Here is a 15419-nt window from a genome sequence, read left to right as displayed (position 1 = left end):
ATTTCTTTGCATTACATGAGGGAATTTCTTTCCCTAAATTCACAGATAAGGGCTGGTTTAATGTACTGAAAAATCTTTAAAAAAAAAACAACCTATCAACAGCAAAAACTGCAAAAGCAACATTGTGACTAGGCACACACCAACACATAGACCAGCTACAGTACATCATGCAGCCAAAAAGAGTAAACTGCAAGCTATAAAGGACATTTTAAAACATATACTGTAACGGTCAAGATGCTTTCCGTAAATGCTAATAATTACAAGTGCTAGAATGTGACTGCTTGAGCAAGTCACTTTGTTTACACTTGATTTATCCTTTTTTATATAACACATTTTCACTTCATAGCTTAGTTCACACTGCCAGCTGTGCACAGCAATTAATTGTGTGAGATTTGATGAACAGATATGTCTAACAGAAGAGGATGAGAGGAAGACCATGAGCAGTTTTAAACTTCTGACATTATTACCAGACATTTCGCGGTATCACAACTGGAGTTGGATTAACTTGAACATTTTCAGATATATGTTGATGATATGCCAGAGTGAACTGTCAGACATAACCCTGAATGCTGGAAGGATGTCAAAAGGGTGTTGCTTAGCAACTGGAAACTATGTTTTCTTGGTTGAGGGCTAAAATAATTGTAGGGAAAAAAAGAAATCAACCAAAGCTTTTGTCTTTGTTTAGGATAAACCACTGCACAGCTGCATGGCACTGCTGTGATGTGCCTGCAAGTAGATGAGGTTGATGGGGTAACAATCCCTTTCATAACTTACTGTTTTCCTTCATGCTGTGCACTTTTACTTTATGAACCTGTATTAGTTTGTACAATACATTGATTCAATCAATAATCCCATGGAAAAAAGATGGGTGCACTTTGTCCAATTCTGAAGAAGGACATGACAGAGATTTCAACTCCAACCATTTTATGCTCATAAGCAAATAAAACTCCACTGAGTAACTGAGTAACAATTGACTGTGTTTGTAGGATGGGAAGCTGGTGAGGGATCATGTCTTTGTTAATACAGTGGTGACTCATGCTTGCTGATCTCACTACTGTACAGAGGGGACTGGGCTGGAAAAACATGCAGGTACAGTGCCAGTTGTTTGTGCTGTTTGTAATTTAATGGGAGCAGAGCAGCTTCAGAGGTACAGCACAATCATTTTGAAAATAGTTTAACTGTAAAATTGTCATAAACAAAATCAAATTAATGGAAAATACAAAAAATCCAATTATACTGAAATGATTCAATTACGAGGGAAGCATTCAAGCTATCAAAATGCAATTACTGGTGCATCAGCTAATTGTTTCATTAGTGACTGAGTGTGGTTTACAATACAAGAAAAGGTAGGAGAAAAAAAATGGGAGACATGTAGTTTGTTTTGTCTGTAGTAATGAAGGCCTGACCCATTTGTGTTGGAGATGAGTTGAATGCACCAACTGAGCCAAAGACAGTTACATATCCTTGTTTTACATTGAAAGTAAAGCCGCATTAGTGACTGCAGCTTTAATGCAGCACTCACTAACTGCTGCTAGGAAACAGTGTATTTCATCCTCATTTGAATTCAGCTAATCATCAAGTGTAATTAGGGGGTTGAGAAACCTCCATCTATTGTACCACTTTGAGATATGGATGGTGAAAAACATGTTTTTTTCCAGAAGAATCTTGGCACAACTTAATTGGCATAATTGAAGGATCAATAAAGATGCTTATAATTGTTCTTGCCCTTAGATAGTGACCTACCACACACCTTCTGTCCAGCTATCACCACGCGGTCACCTAGTCGGACTCCCATGGTGGCCAGCTGTATCCTGGCCTTATCGGAGAGAGCAGGAGGGGACTGGGCTTGCAATGTAAGGGGCAGGGGGGAGCTGGGCCGGGGCAAAGCCTCTCTCAGCAAAGTCCGGAGCTCTTTGGCCATGAGGGCTGCATCTGCCATCTCCAAGGGCATGTCGAGGGGGTCAGGCACCACGTCTGCTGGGCACTGCCCTTTTTCATTCTGTAAGAGGAGACAGGGAAAAGGCACAGAAGAATGATTATAAAAACCGATAGAGTAAATTTCATCCACCAAAGAAATGTTTCATTTGCCAGCAAGCCAAGTGAAGTCAGTATAAATATAAATCAATACAGATAAACATCTAGTTGTGTATCAGCCATACTGATGACAGACTGCTAGGACATCCAAAAGCAAAACTTTGATTTTTGCTTCAATTACCAAGAAGTTCAGCGTTATCTTTTCAGTAACAACGATGCTGGGCTTAACAGAATCTTTAATCTTATCTCTGGTGTCAGAACAAAATCCACCGGCGGTGTGTTTCAAAGCAGCTGATCAGCAGGCACACAACATGGAGGTTTAGAGAAGTGGCTCAAAGAATCTACAGTCAGTGAGAGTCGAGACGGAGTCAGCGAGCCCAAGAGTCGGTGGAGGTAGGAGGAGACGGCTGCGGAGGCGTGACAGACGAGGGGAGCTCATTCGCCACTAGTGTGAGTAATTGGGGCACACTCATGTTCGCCATCCTATCCAGCGACAATACAAGTGGTCTTTGATGAACATCAAAAAGGAGCTTGCCTTTCACCGCCAGGGCCTGTTGTTCACATGTAACACTGAGCTAATGTACACGCCACTTAATGTGCAACAGTGACTGGAATGAATGTGTTTGTGCTGGTGTGAATTTCTGCCTTTGTGTGCTGCCTGTCAGTAGTATTCAGTACAGTATTTTAGAGGACTGGTTCAAGAAAAAAAAATTGTTCTGCTCAATGTTAATTTTAAATGCACTCTTTTGGACACTTCAGTGGGTCTCATTTAAGGGCCTCAAGGCAACATAATGCCAAGCTCTCAGACGCACTCAGCAACAGACATTTGGCAAATAATTTTGCCAAATGTGTAGCAGCCATACTCTGTGTCTGTAACAGTCGTTGAAAAGGAAGCTTTTGATTTTTTCCAAGTCTATTCTAGTAAAATACTCTTATGGCATTTGCCACATGCCAATAACTGTCAGCAAACAGGTGAGTATTGTATTAAGAAACTTAAAATAATCAAAAGCTATCCCTTAACACAAAGGACTGACCATGATTTTGCGAGATGTAAATCTGCAGGCCCTGACTGAACAGTCTTTGTCAATATCATATTGCTCAGTTTTTGTTGACACTGCTACCAAAATTGATGGCTGATCGAACTAAACTTAATAAGTTAAATCAAAATAAAAAACTGAGTTATAACATCTTGTGGGTTTTTCAACAACTACAGCTCCCATGAGCAGTATGTTAATGGGAGCTGTAGCTGCCAGCCAAATGCGATTGGGATGACTTCACTCTACCTACCAAAAATCCAACAGATACCAGACAGACTTGTGGCAGCGGCTCACTTAAAATCTGAAAGTGGAACCATCAAGTTAGCAATCTGCCAGAGCAACTTGCTACTAATGGAAAGTATGTTGAGTTGCCATAGCAATTAAGCCATAAGATATGTGGTAAGGGATGCATGAAAGGCCAGCAACATTTTTTATTTTTCCATCCTTGTAAAACTTCCCACTGCTCAAAACCAAGGTTTGTTGTGATAAATCTCTACAGGGCCAGAGAGGAGAAATATCAACTTGGCTCTGGTAGCAAGCCTTATACTCCACTGCCAGCATTTTTTCAAATGCAAGTGACACAATTTAATACATCACAAATACAAAACAAAACAATGCACTGTAAGTACATGCCCCAATACATGTACCAATGGTATGTGGTGGCAGATGAAGATACAACACCATGCACTTAACATTAAATCTATTTTTTTCTAACGGACTAGTTTTACATATTTCAAGGAAGCTAAAGTTAATGTTTCTTAACTTTATGATTTATGATTTTCTTTTTGCCATCTACTCTCATGAGTGATAATCAAATCTATATACACTCAATATTATGACTTTGAGACACCCATATGAGTGGTCTAGGCCTCATCAAAAATGGGTTTGGTCATAGTTAACATAATTGGCCCTCTAAAGCCATGCAGAGGATTACTGTGAAAAACAAAGAAAAAAGAAGAGCAATATCAGAACTTGATGCAGCATATCTCTAGGGCTAATTGGCAGCAGCAAAAACTCAGTAAATCTTAAATAATAAAACAGACAGAAAATAATCTCCTCCCAATGGTGTTTTCACTTTTGTTTGGCAATATAAGGAACAAACATTCATGTTTCTAGCCAAGTAAGTCCCCAAATAAAGGGTTAAAAAAAAAAAAAAAAAGGTTATTAATGTGCACATCAACCAGCGGTCACATGTTGTCTGAGCTTTGCATTCACACACTAAGAAATAAAGAGCCTCTGCACTCATCTTTGAGCGAGGGAATTCTTGGATTATTGTGCACAGTGCTTTGGTGACCTCCAGTGGGAAAATGTGTGCATGCAAAGACCAGGCACCATTTGTTTTCATAAACAGCTTTAATGAATCTAAAAAAAAACTTGGTTTATTGTAAATAATAATAATAATGAAGGAACATTGAGACATACAACTGCTAGTATGGATAAAAACTTTCAACAGAACGTAAAGGCTCGACAGATCATACAGTCTTGATGCCACATTACCATCTACTGGGAATCTGCTGTTTATTCTACAATTCAAGGTTGATCAGGGCTGTTCAGCAAACCTCTCAACCAAAGCTTCAAATGACTGCAACGGCGAGACACAAAGCAGACAGATGAGCAGCTATTCAAAATATGTCTGGAGAAATTTGTATTCCGAGCAACTGCTTTTTTTTAGGTGTTATCTGCCAGCTGAATCAGACAATGCCAAACAACAACTGAGTGCAAAAAAAAAAAAAATCCATCAAATCAATGTGCTTTGTAATGCAGTACAAAAAAAAAAGCAGCACACTGTGATTGGTTTATAAACTAAACAGTTTATCAATTAAAAAAAAAGAGTAATAACCATTAATTCAAATTCAAATAATCATTAGCAGCTCAAGATCTTAGCACAGTATTTTATTACCTTTTATAGATATAGGTAGACATATATGAACACAACAGTGAGATATATCTATAATAAAGCATGAGTCACACAAGCAATCAATAAACCAAAGCAAACTGAAAACACTTTATTGAACTGAAATGCATTGATAATGCGGCTCAAGGTAAAAGAACAATTTATTTTCATATTTGAGAAGTATACAATCAAAGTATGGAGTAATTCAGTGTGATCATGTGTTGTGATATTCTGTTTTGCTTTTTTAAAATTACGAAATGCTCATTTGCTCTCATGTGCAGTTCCCTCCTCTCATGAATGTTCAGTACAGATCGTTGTCAGGATGGAAAAAAAAAAAAAAAAGATATTCCAAGGTGGTTTTGTATTTTATGTTTGTTACATTTCTGTCTTGATATCAACTACTTAGAATATCTTACAGTTGACAAGACCAAAAAACCTAAAGCAGTCTGTAACTAAATCAGAGCATTGGATTAATGTAAATTTTGAAATTGTTTGTTGAAAGAATATAAATTTGTCAAATTTGTATGACAACTAGCATGTCTGCTGGTGTGTGAGTGTATGTAGGAGAAGGACATCACTCACTCTGAAAGCAGGGTTGGCTCCCAGCTCCAAGAGACACTTCACAGCCGATGTGCACAGGTTGGAAGCCGCGATGTGCAGGGCAGTGCCGAAGTCGAAATCACTACAGGTTGCATCTACCTCTACAAAAAAAGTCAGGAGAGATTGGTCACAACACTGTCTTATATTATTTTAATTCATTAATAGTTACCACAAATTAAGACACCATCATTTATGCTAAGTAGCCAGAAAATCAGAAATCCTGCCCCTGCAGAGGAAGGATCTGCATATTTATGGAAATATTACTACATTAACAGGTGCATGCAAAACCAACTCAACCACCACAACAGCAGAGTTGTTGGGCTTCCTGAAGATCCAAATCTCAAAAGGTGCATAATGAATGGACCAGAACACAAGATCTTGATAGATTAACCTTAAAGAAGTTTACTTTACTGCGTTATCTTAACTTTGCCGAGTAAAACCCAGAAACCCCTCAAAACTAGAACACAGACTAATGTAAAAAGACATCAGTTATCCAGATAACTCGGCAAACCCACATCTGGAAACAGGCCCCAGGTCTGTTGCAGAGTCATTGCTACAGCATCTGGCAGCGCATATCAGAACCAAAGACGGTCCACAACAGTGCAGCAGTGCCTCCATTTTTCTGGTCTCTCAGTATGTTCATTTATGCATGCTGTGATCACCCTGGGTCTCTGAGATTGCCCTGTCTCACCGGTTTACAACAACACTCATTCACAATGTAATCAGCTCCTCTTGTTCAGTGTTGTATTTCTATATTTGTGGCAGAGATCTAGTAAAATGTGTAGTTTGGTAATACTTCTTTCAAAGCTGCACCTGTAAAATTAAAAGGATCAGTGTTTAAGATTTAGGTGGATCTATTGGCAGAACTGGAATATAATCTTCCTTATGCTTTAATTACTGTAAAATCACGTGAAAATAAGAATTGTTGTGTTTTTGCTACCTTAGAATGAGCCCTTTATATCTACATAGGGAGCAGGTCCTCTTCCATGGAGCCTACCATGTTTCTACAATAGCCCAGAACAGACAAAGCAAACACTGACTCTAGACAGGGCCTTTCACGTTTTTCTCGAGTTTCATACCACCGGAGGTTCTCCTCATTTGGTTGCAATCTGCAACCTCACCACTAGATGCCACTAAATCTTACACACTGGTCTTGTAAGACTTTGGTTTTCACAGTCAGTCATAACCACAAGGAAATCATTTCATCATGTTCTTAGTGGTAAAATAAATGTATTCCTCTAATCATTAATTACAATATTCACAAACACTGTAAATGGGATTGTCACCAAGTTATTCTAGTAGTTGCTGTATACTACATGGCATCTGTAGAAGCTGTAGAAGCTTCAGGCAGTTGATGAACATCATGTGCTGCATCACAGGCACAGTAAGGCTCACCAAGCCTGGACTGCAGACAGAATTAGATCTTAATTTTTATGTAAACTATGTACATAAAAAGACTGGATTAAACACCACTTTAAAATATAATCTATAACAAAATTTTACCTGAGCAGTTTACCAAAATATGATCAATTTATGTGAAACTGCCTACTAAAATCTTTAAACATTAGGCTTGTGCTTCAACAAAAATACCTAAACAGTTCTATATGCTGTGTGGTAATTCGTCCATACATGTGTGTAATAATAGGAGAAGCATCCACACACTCCAGTCTGTGCAATATTCATTTACTGAGGAAAGCTTTGGGTCAGGGACCATCTTCAAGTACACACTGCAGTGTACAATGCTTCTCCTATTGTTCTTCAAGGCATCTATATCCAGCAACATCAAAAAGGTTGATCTGCTCAGTAGAGATTTTTATAAATTAGACTCCATGCTCATGTGAAATGAGTGATAATCAAATGCAATGCAATCAATCTGCAGTAAACTCCTTCTGCCACTGTCCAAGGCTACATGCCAATTCCCTTAATTGCATCCATGTTTCTCTCACAAGCGTCTTTTCTTTGCGTCTTAGTCCCTTCCACTTAAGATGCAAGGACAGTGTAACTTACCACGGAAAATGAAAATAAAAATGTTTACTGTGCAACCTTCCCCTTCTGTTCTTTGTCTGCAGCACTGCTCTTACCTCCAGGCTGGGAGGCCTGCAACACCACCCGGATAAGCTGGGGCACATCGAAGTAAGCAGCGTAGTGCAGGGCCCTCATGTTAGTCCAGCGTGAGCGAAGGTTAGGATCAGCACCCAGTGCAAGAAGCTGGTGGGCAAAACTGGCTGCTGTTTCTGCATCACCTGAGGAGCAGAGGAGCGATATGGGTACAGCACGTGTGTTGGGAGGGGGTGTAGCAACAGACAGTATAGCTCCCTACACACATGCACTGCAACCCTGAAGTTATCCGGACATTACCCGGAGGAGCTGTATGTGTCAATGCAAATGTCCGAATCAGTCGGACCGGACATTAAATGGACCTTACCCTGCTTGCTCCCTAGTATAACGTCCATGTAATGTCTGATTGAGCCAATGTGTGAATTGGAATACGTACTCTTAGAGCTAGTGGGAGTGTTGATGACATTTCTATCATACAGCTGTAGCTGGATAAACACAGCGGGCCAGCTAAGCTGCGTTGTTTTGGCTAGGCCTGAATGCTCCGCTATGAAGGTAGCGCTGATGGGAGAGAGGACTTCCTGTGATTTCTCATAAAATAAAAGCAGTTTTGTTTCTGGTGAAAAGTTTAAAACTTCTGAATTACAACCACAGTGTACGTTTTGCCTGACATTATGTCCTGCCTCCTGCACGCTCTACCCAGGTGTAACCCCTCGCCTCAACCAAATGGAGAATTTCCAGTAGGTGAGAATGCATCTGACACAGACAATCTCCTGTTGTGTGCTATATGTGTGAAAGGGCAACTCCGGACCATGTCTGGACATAATTCTCCAGACATTTTCTGGAGTTCATATGTGAAAGCAGCTCATGTCAGCTATAGAGACTGTGTTTGAGGAGTAGTAATAATGAATAGCAGTGCTTACTGAGTCATACAGTATTACATTCATAATATAACACACAAACAAGATAGAGTAGATGTGCGTACACTTTTACAGTCCTGGGGCCTGTACTATGAAGCAAGTTCAACATACCCAGGATATCTTTTCATAATCTGGCTTCACTGAGCCTAATATTGGCCGTCCAGACAACCAGTACTACGAAGCTGCTATCAACGAGTTCAGTCAACTCTGGGCTTTCCAGCTACAGGCGCGTTCATGAGAGAGTTCAAAGTTCAAAGAGGTGGGGTCGTTAATAACGAGCAACATCATCAGAACCATGAATGAAGTACTTCATATATGAGATGAAACGGTAATAATAAGTACCTGCTAAAAACTTCTGTTAGGTACAGCAAAAAGTCATGTAAACGAGAAATTAAAACGAGCCTGTAATCATACAACAGAATTAGATGTAGAAACACTAAAATTAATTTCCAAATATTAAAAGTAGGTTAATAAGACTTAAAATACATGTAGGGATCATTATATATGACTTTAAGGTGCAGTGTGTAGAATTTAGTGGCACCTAGCGGAACAAACTTGGCAGAAATAGAATATAATATTCATAAGTACGGTTTCATTAGAGTATACTCACCTGAAAATAAGAATCATTGTATTCATTCACTTAGAATGAGCCATTTGTAACTACATAGGGAGCGGGTCCTCTTCCACAGAGGCCGCCATGTTGCACCACCATGTTTCTACAATATCCTAGAACAGACAAACCTGGCTCTAGAGAGGGCATTACATGTTTTTCTCGAGTTTCGAGGCCACTGCAGGCTCTCTTACACACTTGGAAGGGGAGGGTGAGGGGAAGGTATTCAGTTGGTGTCAATCTGCAACCTCACCACTAGATGCCACTAAATCCTACACAGTGCACCTTTAAGTATAGAGTATTTTTTGCTATTCACTAGGTATGATGATAAAGAAACCATTCTGAATACGTCACATAAAAAAAACTTAAAAGTAATGCCATGTTTCTGCTACTGAAACAAAGAGTAGAAAAGTAGTTAATGACTGGTGACCAATTAACAGTGTGTGGTTTATTTTCATAATAAAAACAATATTTTGTTTTTATTTCCAATTATCATCACACAGATGTCTCATGTTATTCTAAGCAACATGATGCAATCAGAGTGTAAAATCATCCACACTATCAGCTGTCACTCTGGGGATCAATAAACTTTATACCATTAAAATGCAGCTAAAATCATTGTGTTGTAAACAATCTCTGTTTTAAAACCAGAGTGGAAATGGAAAGCCTGCAACAATAAAATGTTTCCACTGACCTATAAAAATATATATAGCTCTTTTCTACTTGTCACTTTATTGTAAACTCAGAACTTTTGTCCATGTTGGGATCCTGTAGGAATGATGAGTCTTTTTTTCCAGTGATCTGATTAGTCAGTGGTCGGGGTGTTGACAAGTTGTGAGCTGATCCTCTGAGGTTAACCTGCTCCGGAGCAGGTTAGCACTTCAGCATGAGTTACCATGGCAGTGTACCCTGGTAAGAAGTGAACCACCTTCGTAGGACTGAAACCCAGAGTTGGACCTGAAGTTACCTCACTAACCCCATATCCTGCTTCATAGTACAGGCCCCTGATGAGAGTGTTTATTCAACACCCCTGTCAACACTAACCGATGCCCGGGGCCCCGGCCTTGCAGCAGTAGTGCAGTAGGCTCATATCTGTCAGGCCATCTCGATCATTCACACCGCAGCCTCTCTTTAGGATCTGTGCAAAGACAAGAAATGCAGTGTGCCACTAAGGACCAGTGGTGTCACTGTGCAGAAATATTACATAATAGGCTATAAAGTGAAACTCAGGGGGAATTGATTGAATGAATGACAAGCACGCTGGGCCTCTCATAACTCTAGTCATCTTCAAATTTGGACGTGAATTGTTGTGCAGGCTGACATGGAAACAAGGCATTTATTTCTCAAGGGTAGTAGTTATTAAGTGAGGGAGAGAGAAAATAATCGCCTGCTTTTACCCTTGAGACAAGTGCTTGCCTGCACAATTTACTGCATTGCAGCTACTTTGTGTAACTCTGGTTAGAGGAGGTTTGGGGGAGATTGACAGGGCCTCCACCAACAAACAAAAATATATTTTTTAAAGTGTTCTGGTGTTTTCAGTTAACATATTTTGGTATGAAATGTTTATTTCTTACAGTGTTTTTTGCATTGATTTGTGAATGATTCAATGAGTCATTTGTGAATTCTAAGTTTTACGCTACAGTACAGACAGAAGGGTTTGCACTAAAGCAATGTAATTAAAGTGTATTAGAGCGTGTGAACGGTGAAAAATACTGAAGGGCATCACCTCATTGCCAATGAGGTCGATGTTCTTCTGGACCTGGGGGACCCACTGTCTGAGGACAGCAAACAGCTCTGGTATGGTCGTGCTGGGATCTAGAAGAACCTCCCTGCACTGGGGCTCACTGGGGTCAAAGAAGGAGAATTCTGGAGGTGGTGGGAGGGACAAAAACAACAGAAATACATGTTAACTGTAACGTAATTCACCTTGATTAATAGAGGCAGGAATCCAAGGCTTTATGATCCCCTTTCTCCTGTACTGTGTATGCATGTGAAGAGAGCATGTGTGAAACTCTGCAGCACAAACATACAGTATAGTAACTTTTTGCAGACTGTTCAATCGATTCAATCAAATTACTAATCTTGGGAAATGCCCTTGCTGTGCTTGCAGGGGCGGATGAAATCAGATTGCCAGTGGATGGCATGCTGTGAACCAAATGAAGCATTAGAAAGCCTGACTGAGACTGAAAAGAAATAGGCTTGGCCTTTCACAGTGAATACCAACACTTAGGATTTAACATGCACCAAAACCCTCTGCATTTGCTTTACTGACTGCATTACATATGAGGGGAATCCACTCAAGAGCCCTCTGTGCTGATGAATGACCACCCAAAAGCTGACTGTATTATCGTAACACTCCACTAAAATAAAATCATCTGTTCAATTGTATACTTTGTCAAACACATTGGACTAGATGAGTTAATATGAAGACAAAGTGGAACTAACATTCTCACCTGCTATTTGAGACCGTTGTGAATCATAATGTTGAGCTATTCACTGTATTGAAAATACTGCAATGATGTGATAATGAAAAACAGATATTTGACAACCTAAAGTTAGTATCATCAGTCAGCATAGTCGCTGAGTGTGGGTTCAGGACTTCGATCTCTTGTCCCACCAGGATCATCATCATTATTTCAGACATAATCGTTACAGCTTGAATCTTGATTTGTCTCGACTATCAAGACTGTCAGTAATCAACTGATTATTATTTCAACTAAAAAACACAACAGTAAGCATGTGATATCCAACCTTTTCACTGTCTGTTCAGTTCTGTAGTGAGTATATTAACTAGCCTGTGACACATACATCACTGTGTGTATGTACTGAATGTGTGCATGAGTGTGTGTGTGTGTGTGTGTGTGTGTGTGTGTGTGTGTGTGTGTGTGTGTGTCCTCACCACAATCACTGGGCATGGGTGCAGAGGCCACCTGGTGGATAACCGGCCGCTGATGGGAAGAGACTCTAGTGTGGCAGCCCAGGACAGTGTCCCCCTCGACAGGCTGTGAAACATCCTCCTTTGTCATCTCCCCCTCAGGGCCTGAGGCTGCAACAATATTAGAAGTCCTATTCTGAGACCACAAGTAGGTCTAATCTAAATAAAGCAGTGAGAACTACACTTGTTTAATGAGGAGACGTGACTTCACTGAAGCTTTCAGGTGATCTGGCACCATCCAGATAAAAACAGTGAGCTTCTCAGTTTGGGCCTAGTACTGTATGTTACTCTGAAGATTGCATATGCACAAAAAAAAATATATGCAGTAAATTATCACAATACCTATAGGTGAAAAAACACATCTACAGTAAACGGTCAAACCAACAAGATAATCTGAGATATACTGTATGTAGGCCTAAGGATCACAGACTGAGGAAATCTGAATGGGAAGCTTGAGTGATGTTATTAGTTTTCCTTCAGAAGACTTTAAAAACAAAGTTAGGTTTATGGTGAATATGTATGCTAAACTACTAGCGTGATCTTAAAACACACTGTACAAGGAAACAGGAAGATGAGGAGCAGGATAAGAAACATAAGAGGTTGAACTAGAAGCACAAACACAGGCCTACTGCTGGGAAGGCAACACTGAGCCTAAAATCTTCCCAAACAACCAACACTCACTGTCATTATCTCCTTTATCCTCTTTCTTGTTGATCTCCATGAGAGTCTCCCAATCCAGCTAAGCTAAAATCAAGAGACACAAACTGGATCTAGAGGAACATCTAACCAAGCCGATTCCCCAAAATAACTCCCGAGCACACAGCCTGTCCCCTCCTCAATCTCCAATAACACACCCTACGTCTCCGACTATACCCTGTTGATCCCCTGACTCCCAGGTCCGGTGGCTATTTACGGCCTGCGCACTTTCAAAGCATGGTGTTGTCGCGTCTGACTCTCCCCGGGCGGAATGTCACTCTCACTTTCCAGCCGTGTGCACTGCTGACCCTGCCGCCACCTCATCTGGTCAACCATAAGAACCACAATGCAGAAAATGTGGCTGCAGGGTGACAGTGCAAACAAACACAGCGTAAAAAGGGCAGCAAAGTGGCGGCTGTGATTAGGAGGAGGCCTGTCCTTCACTGTGACGGCTCGGGTCTGATTCCCCTTCACAGCGAGCATCCGCCCTGCTAGCGCCGATAGGCAAGACGCTGATTCCCTAACAGCTCCGGGAAGAGAGAGGTGTAGCTGAGCCTCACATGTGACCTCTCTGGAAATTTTTTTTTTTTTCTCTATTCTAGGTTAAGTGTCATAAATAGCCTCCGACAGAACTATGCATATTTGCAGAATGTGCTGCAAGAAAAGAGAAAAGAGCAACGGGGCAAACAATAGACCTTTTTCACAGCTGACAATTTGACTTTGAATTTAACAGTAGGAAGAGCACAGGTGTTATTAATAACATCAACGAGGGCTCCGTTCTACTCAAGTGTCCGACTGCAATGACAGTTTGACAGTGAGCCAGCATGCAAATGATCCAGAAGCAGCTAATGGAATCCAGTCAGCATTAATTATTTTGTTTACACCCGTGTTTTTCCTGCTGTGACATGTCAAAATGTCTTGTTTCATAAAGGCCTGTCGTACTTCTGAACTCACATTCAAATTTCTGACAACATACTGTGATTAATGCTGGGCACTTTTTAGTCAGAGAAAATTGATGATTTGCTTATTTTGCATGTGACGATACAACCCTTTCATGTTATAAATCCACAGAAATTCAACACTATATCATTTTTTATAAAATCACATGGCCTGTTTATTCATTTATTTTAGCCAATTAGGGATGACTACTTCACACATTGCAATTTTTGTGCAGAACACCTCATGTTTTAAATATTGGCCTCAGTTAACCCTTCTGTTTAATGTAATGCCAGACTGAGGATCACCTTACTGGTTAAGGCTCCATAAGCTATTACATAAAACTGCTGTGTGACAGGCAGCCCTTTACTGGTACGAGACAAACAGTGAAACTTCTCATCTCCATCTCAATTAAATCAATACAGACAACTTTCAACTGAAATCCAGTGCAAGTTTTTATGGTCCCATGTGTCCAGCACATAGCACTGTAAAGTTTGTAAAATAAAATGTCTGTTAATCAGGCTAATCAGGAGCCGACGGTCATTACCCAGCTTTAAACTGAGAGCTTACTGAACACCACGCTCAGCAGTACATGCACTCAGTAGGTGTTTTCCAGCTTCCCTTGCAGAACAGAAGACTGCAGGAGGATGTTACAAAATTAGAGGAGGCAACGCATTGTTCCATTTCTATATGGAAAAATGGGAAATACCTGGTCGGTGCATGCAATTAAATATTATTGTGTTTGACACTACAGAAAAGACACAGCTATGGAAAAATACAAGCATTAACTAGACTGTATTATTTCTAATTCCTGAAGTCATCTCTGTTTAACAGAGAATATAAATGGTCATTTAAAAATCAGTAGCTCAGCACTCACTGTCCTGCTGCTACTCGTACAGAGTATGATGACAAGTTGCTTATGCCTCTCTGAGGTCAATGACTGGCCATCTAGAGATTAGGACTTTGCAGTGGGAGTCGGGACAATGGCCTAGTTTTTCCAATAAGCCTCTCCTTGTTTGTTAGGCCAGTGATGTCATCCTGCTCGCATCCTCACAGCTAATGACAACACAGTACTCTGACATATTTCACACTCATAACATTCTGGACCCCGTTGCTTTAGGACTACTTATCCCAGATAGCTGTTTTGCCGACCTCCAGTACATGTGAATCTATTAATTACTGGCTTAACACATCATTATAACAACAATGTTCCGATTGCGGAAGTACACACAAAAATCTTACCGTTATAATTCATTATGATACAATAAAAAATACAATACAGTAAGAGAATGCTGAAATCAAGATTATGTGAAGGCCCTTGTTAGAAATACACATCTATGTTCCACCAACACAGGTGTTTTCACTTATCTGGCCTGATTAGACACCTTTATCATTTTCATCAATACATGTAGATTGGTTACATCCTGTCATTCCCAGCATAGCGCCACCCAACTTGAGGAGAGGGCTAATCATTCAGAATCATTGAAAACACCTGTGTGCATCCCACTATTTTACAGTTAAACGCCTCTTATAGAAGTTATTCACAAATACCTACTCTTATATTGCTCCATAGAAATAATATAACAGAGTTGTTTGATAATCTATCTTGTGCTACTTGTCCACTTTGTGACGGTGCAACTTCAGCATAGCGTTAACTACTTTAAATATTACAGCTCAATAAGTATGTGAACTTATCAGATGT

The 15419-nt window shown here is 40.2% G+C and overlaps 1 protein-coding gene across 3 annotated transcripts in view; it reads right to left on the bottom strand.

The window, feature by feature from the left end:
• The window catches only part of LOC121880689 (CAP-Gly domain-containing linker protein 4-like), a 38487-nt gene that overhangs the window by 22539 nt on the left and 529 nt on the right, over positions 1-15419 (bottom strand). For 2 of the 3 annotated variants that reach the window (XM_042388131.1, XM_042388132.1), the window contains exons 2-7: positions 12050-12196; positions 10877-11016; positions 10195-10288; positions 7647-7808; positions 5548-5666; positions 1751-1999 (exon numbers count right to left, since the gene is read on the bottom strand). In XM_042388131.1, coding sequence (XP_042244065.1) covers positions 1751-1999; positions 5548-5666; positions 7647-7808; positions 10195-10288; positions 10877-11016; positions 12050-12176 — 891 coding nt within the window. In that variant the 5' untranslated portion in view covers positions 12177-12196. Of the gene's footprint in view, positions 1-1750; positions 2000-5547; positions 5667-7646; positions 7809-10194; positions 10289-10876; positions 11017-12049; positions 12197-15419 lie in introns of those variants that run through there. The other variant, XM_042388133.1, reaches the window with a different exon arrangement.

Source organism: Thunnus maccoyii, chromosome 16 (genome assembly GCF_910596095.1).
Source record: "Thunnus maccoyii chromosome 16, fThuMac1.1, whole genome shotgun sequence".
Taxonomy (NCBI): domain Eukaryota; kingdom Metazoa; phylum Chordata; class Actinopteri; order Scombriformes; family Scombridae; genus Thunnus; species Thunnus maccoyii.
Note: the sequence above shows the minus strand (reverse complement) of the source record. Positions and strands in the feature narration are given on the sequence as shown.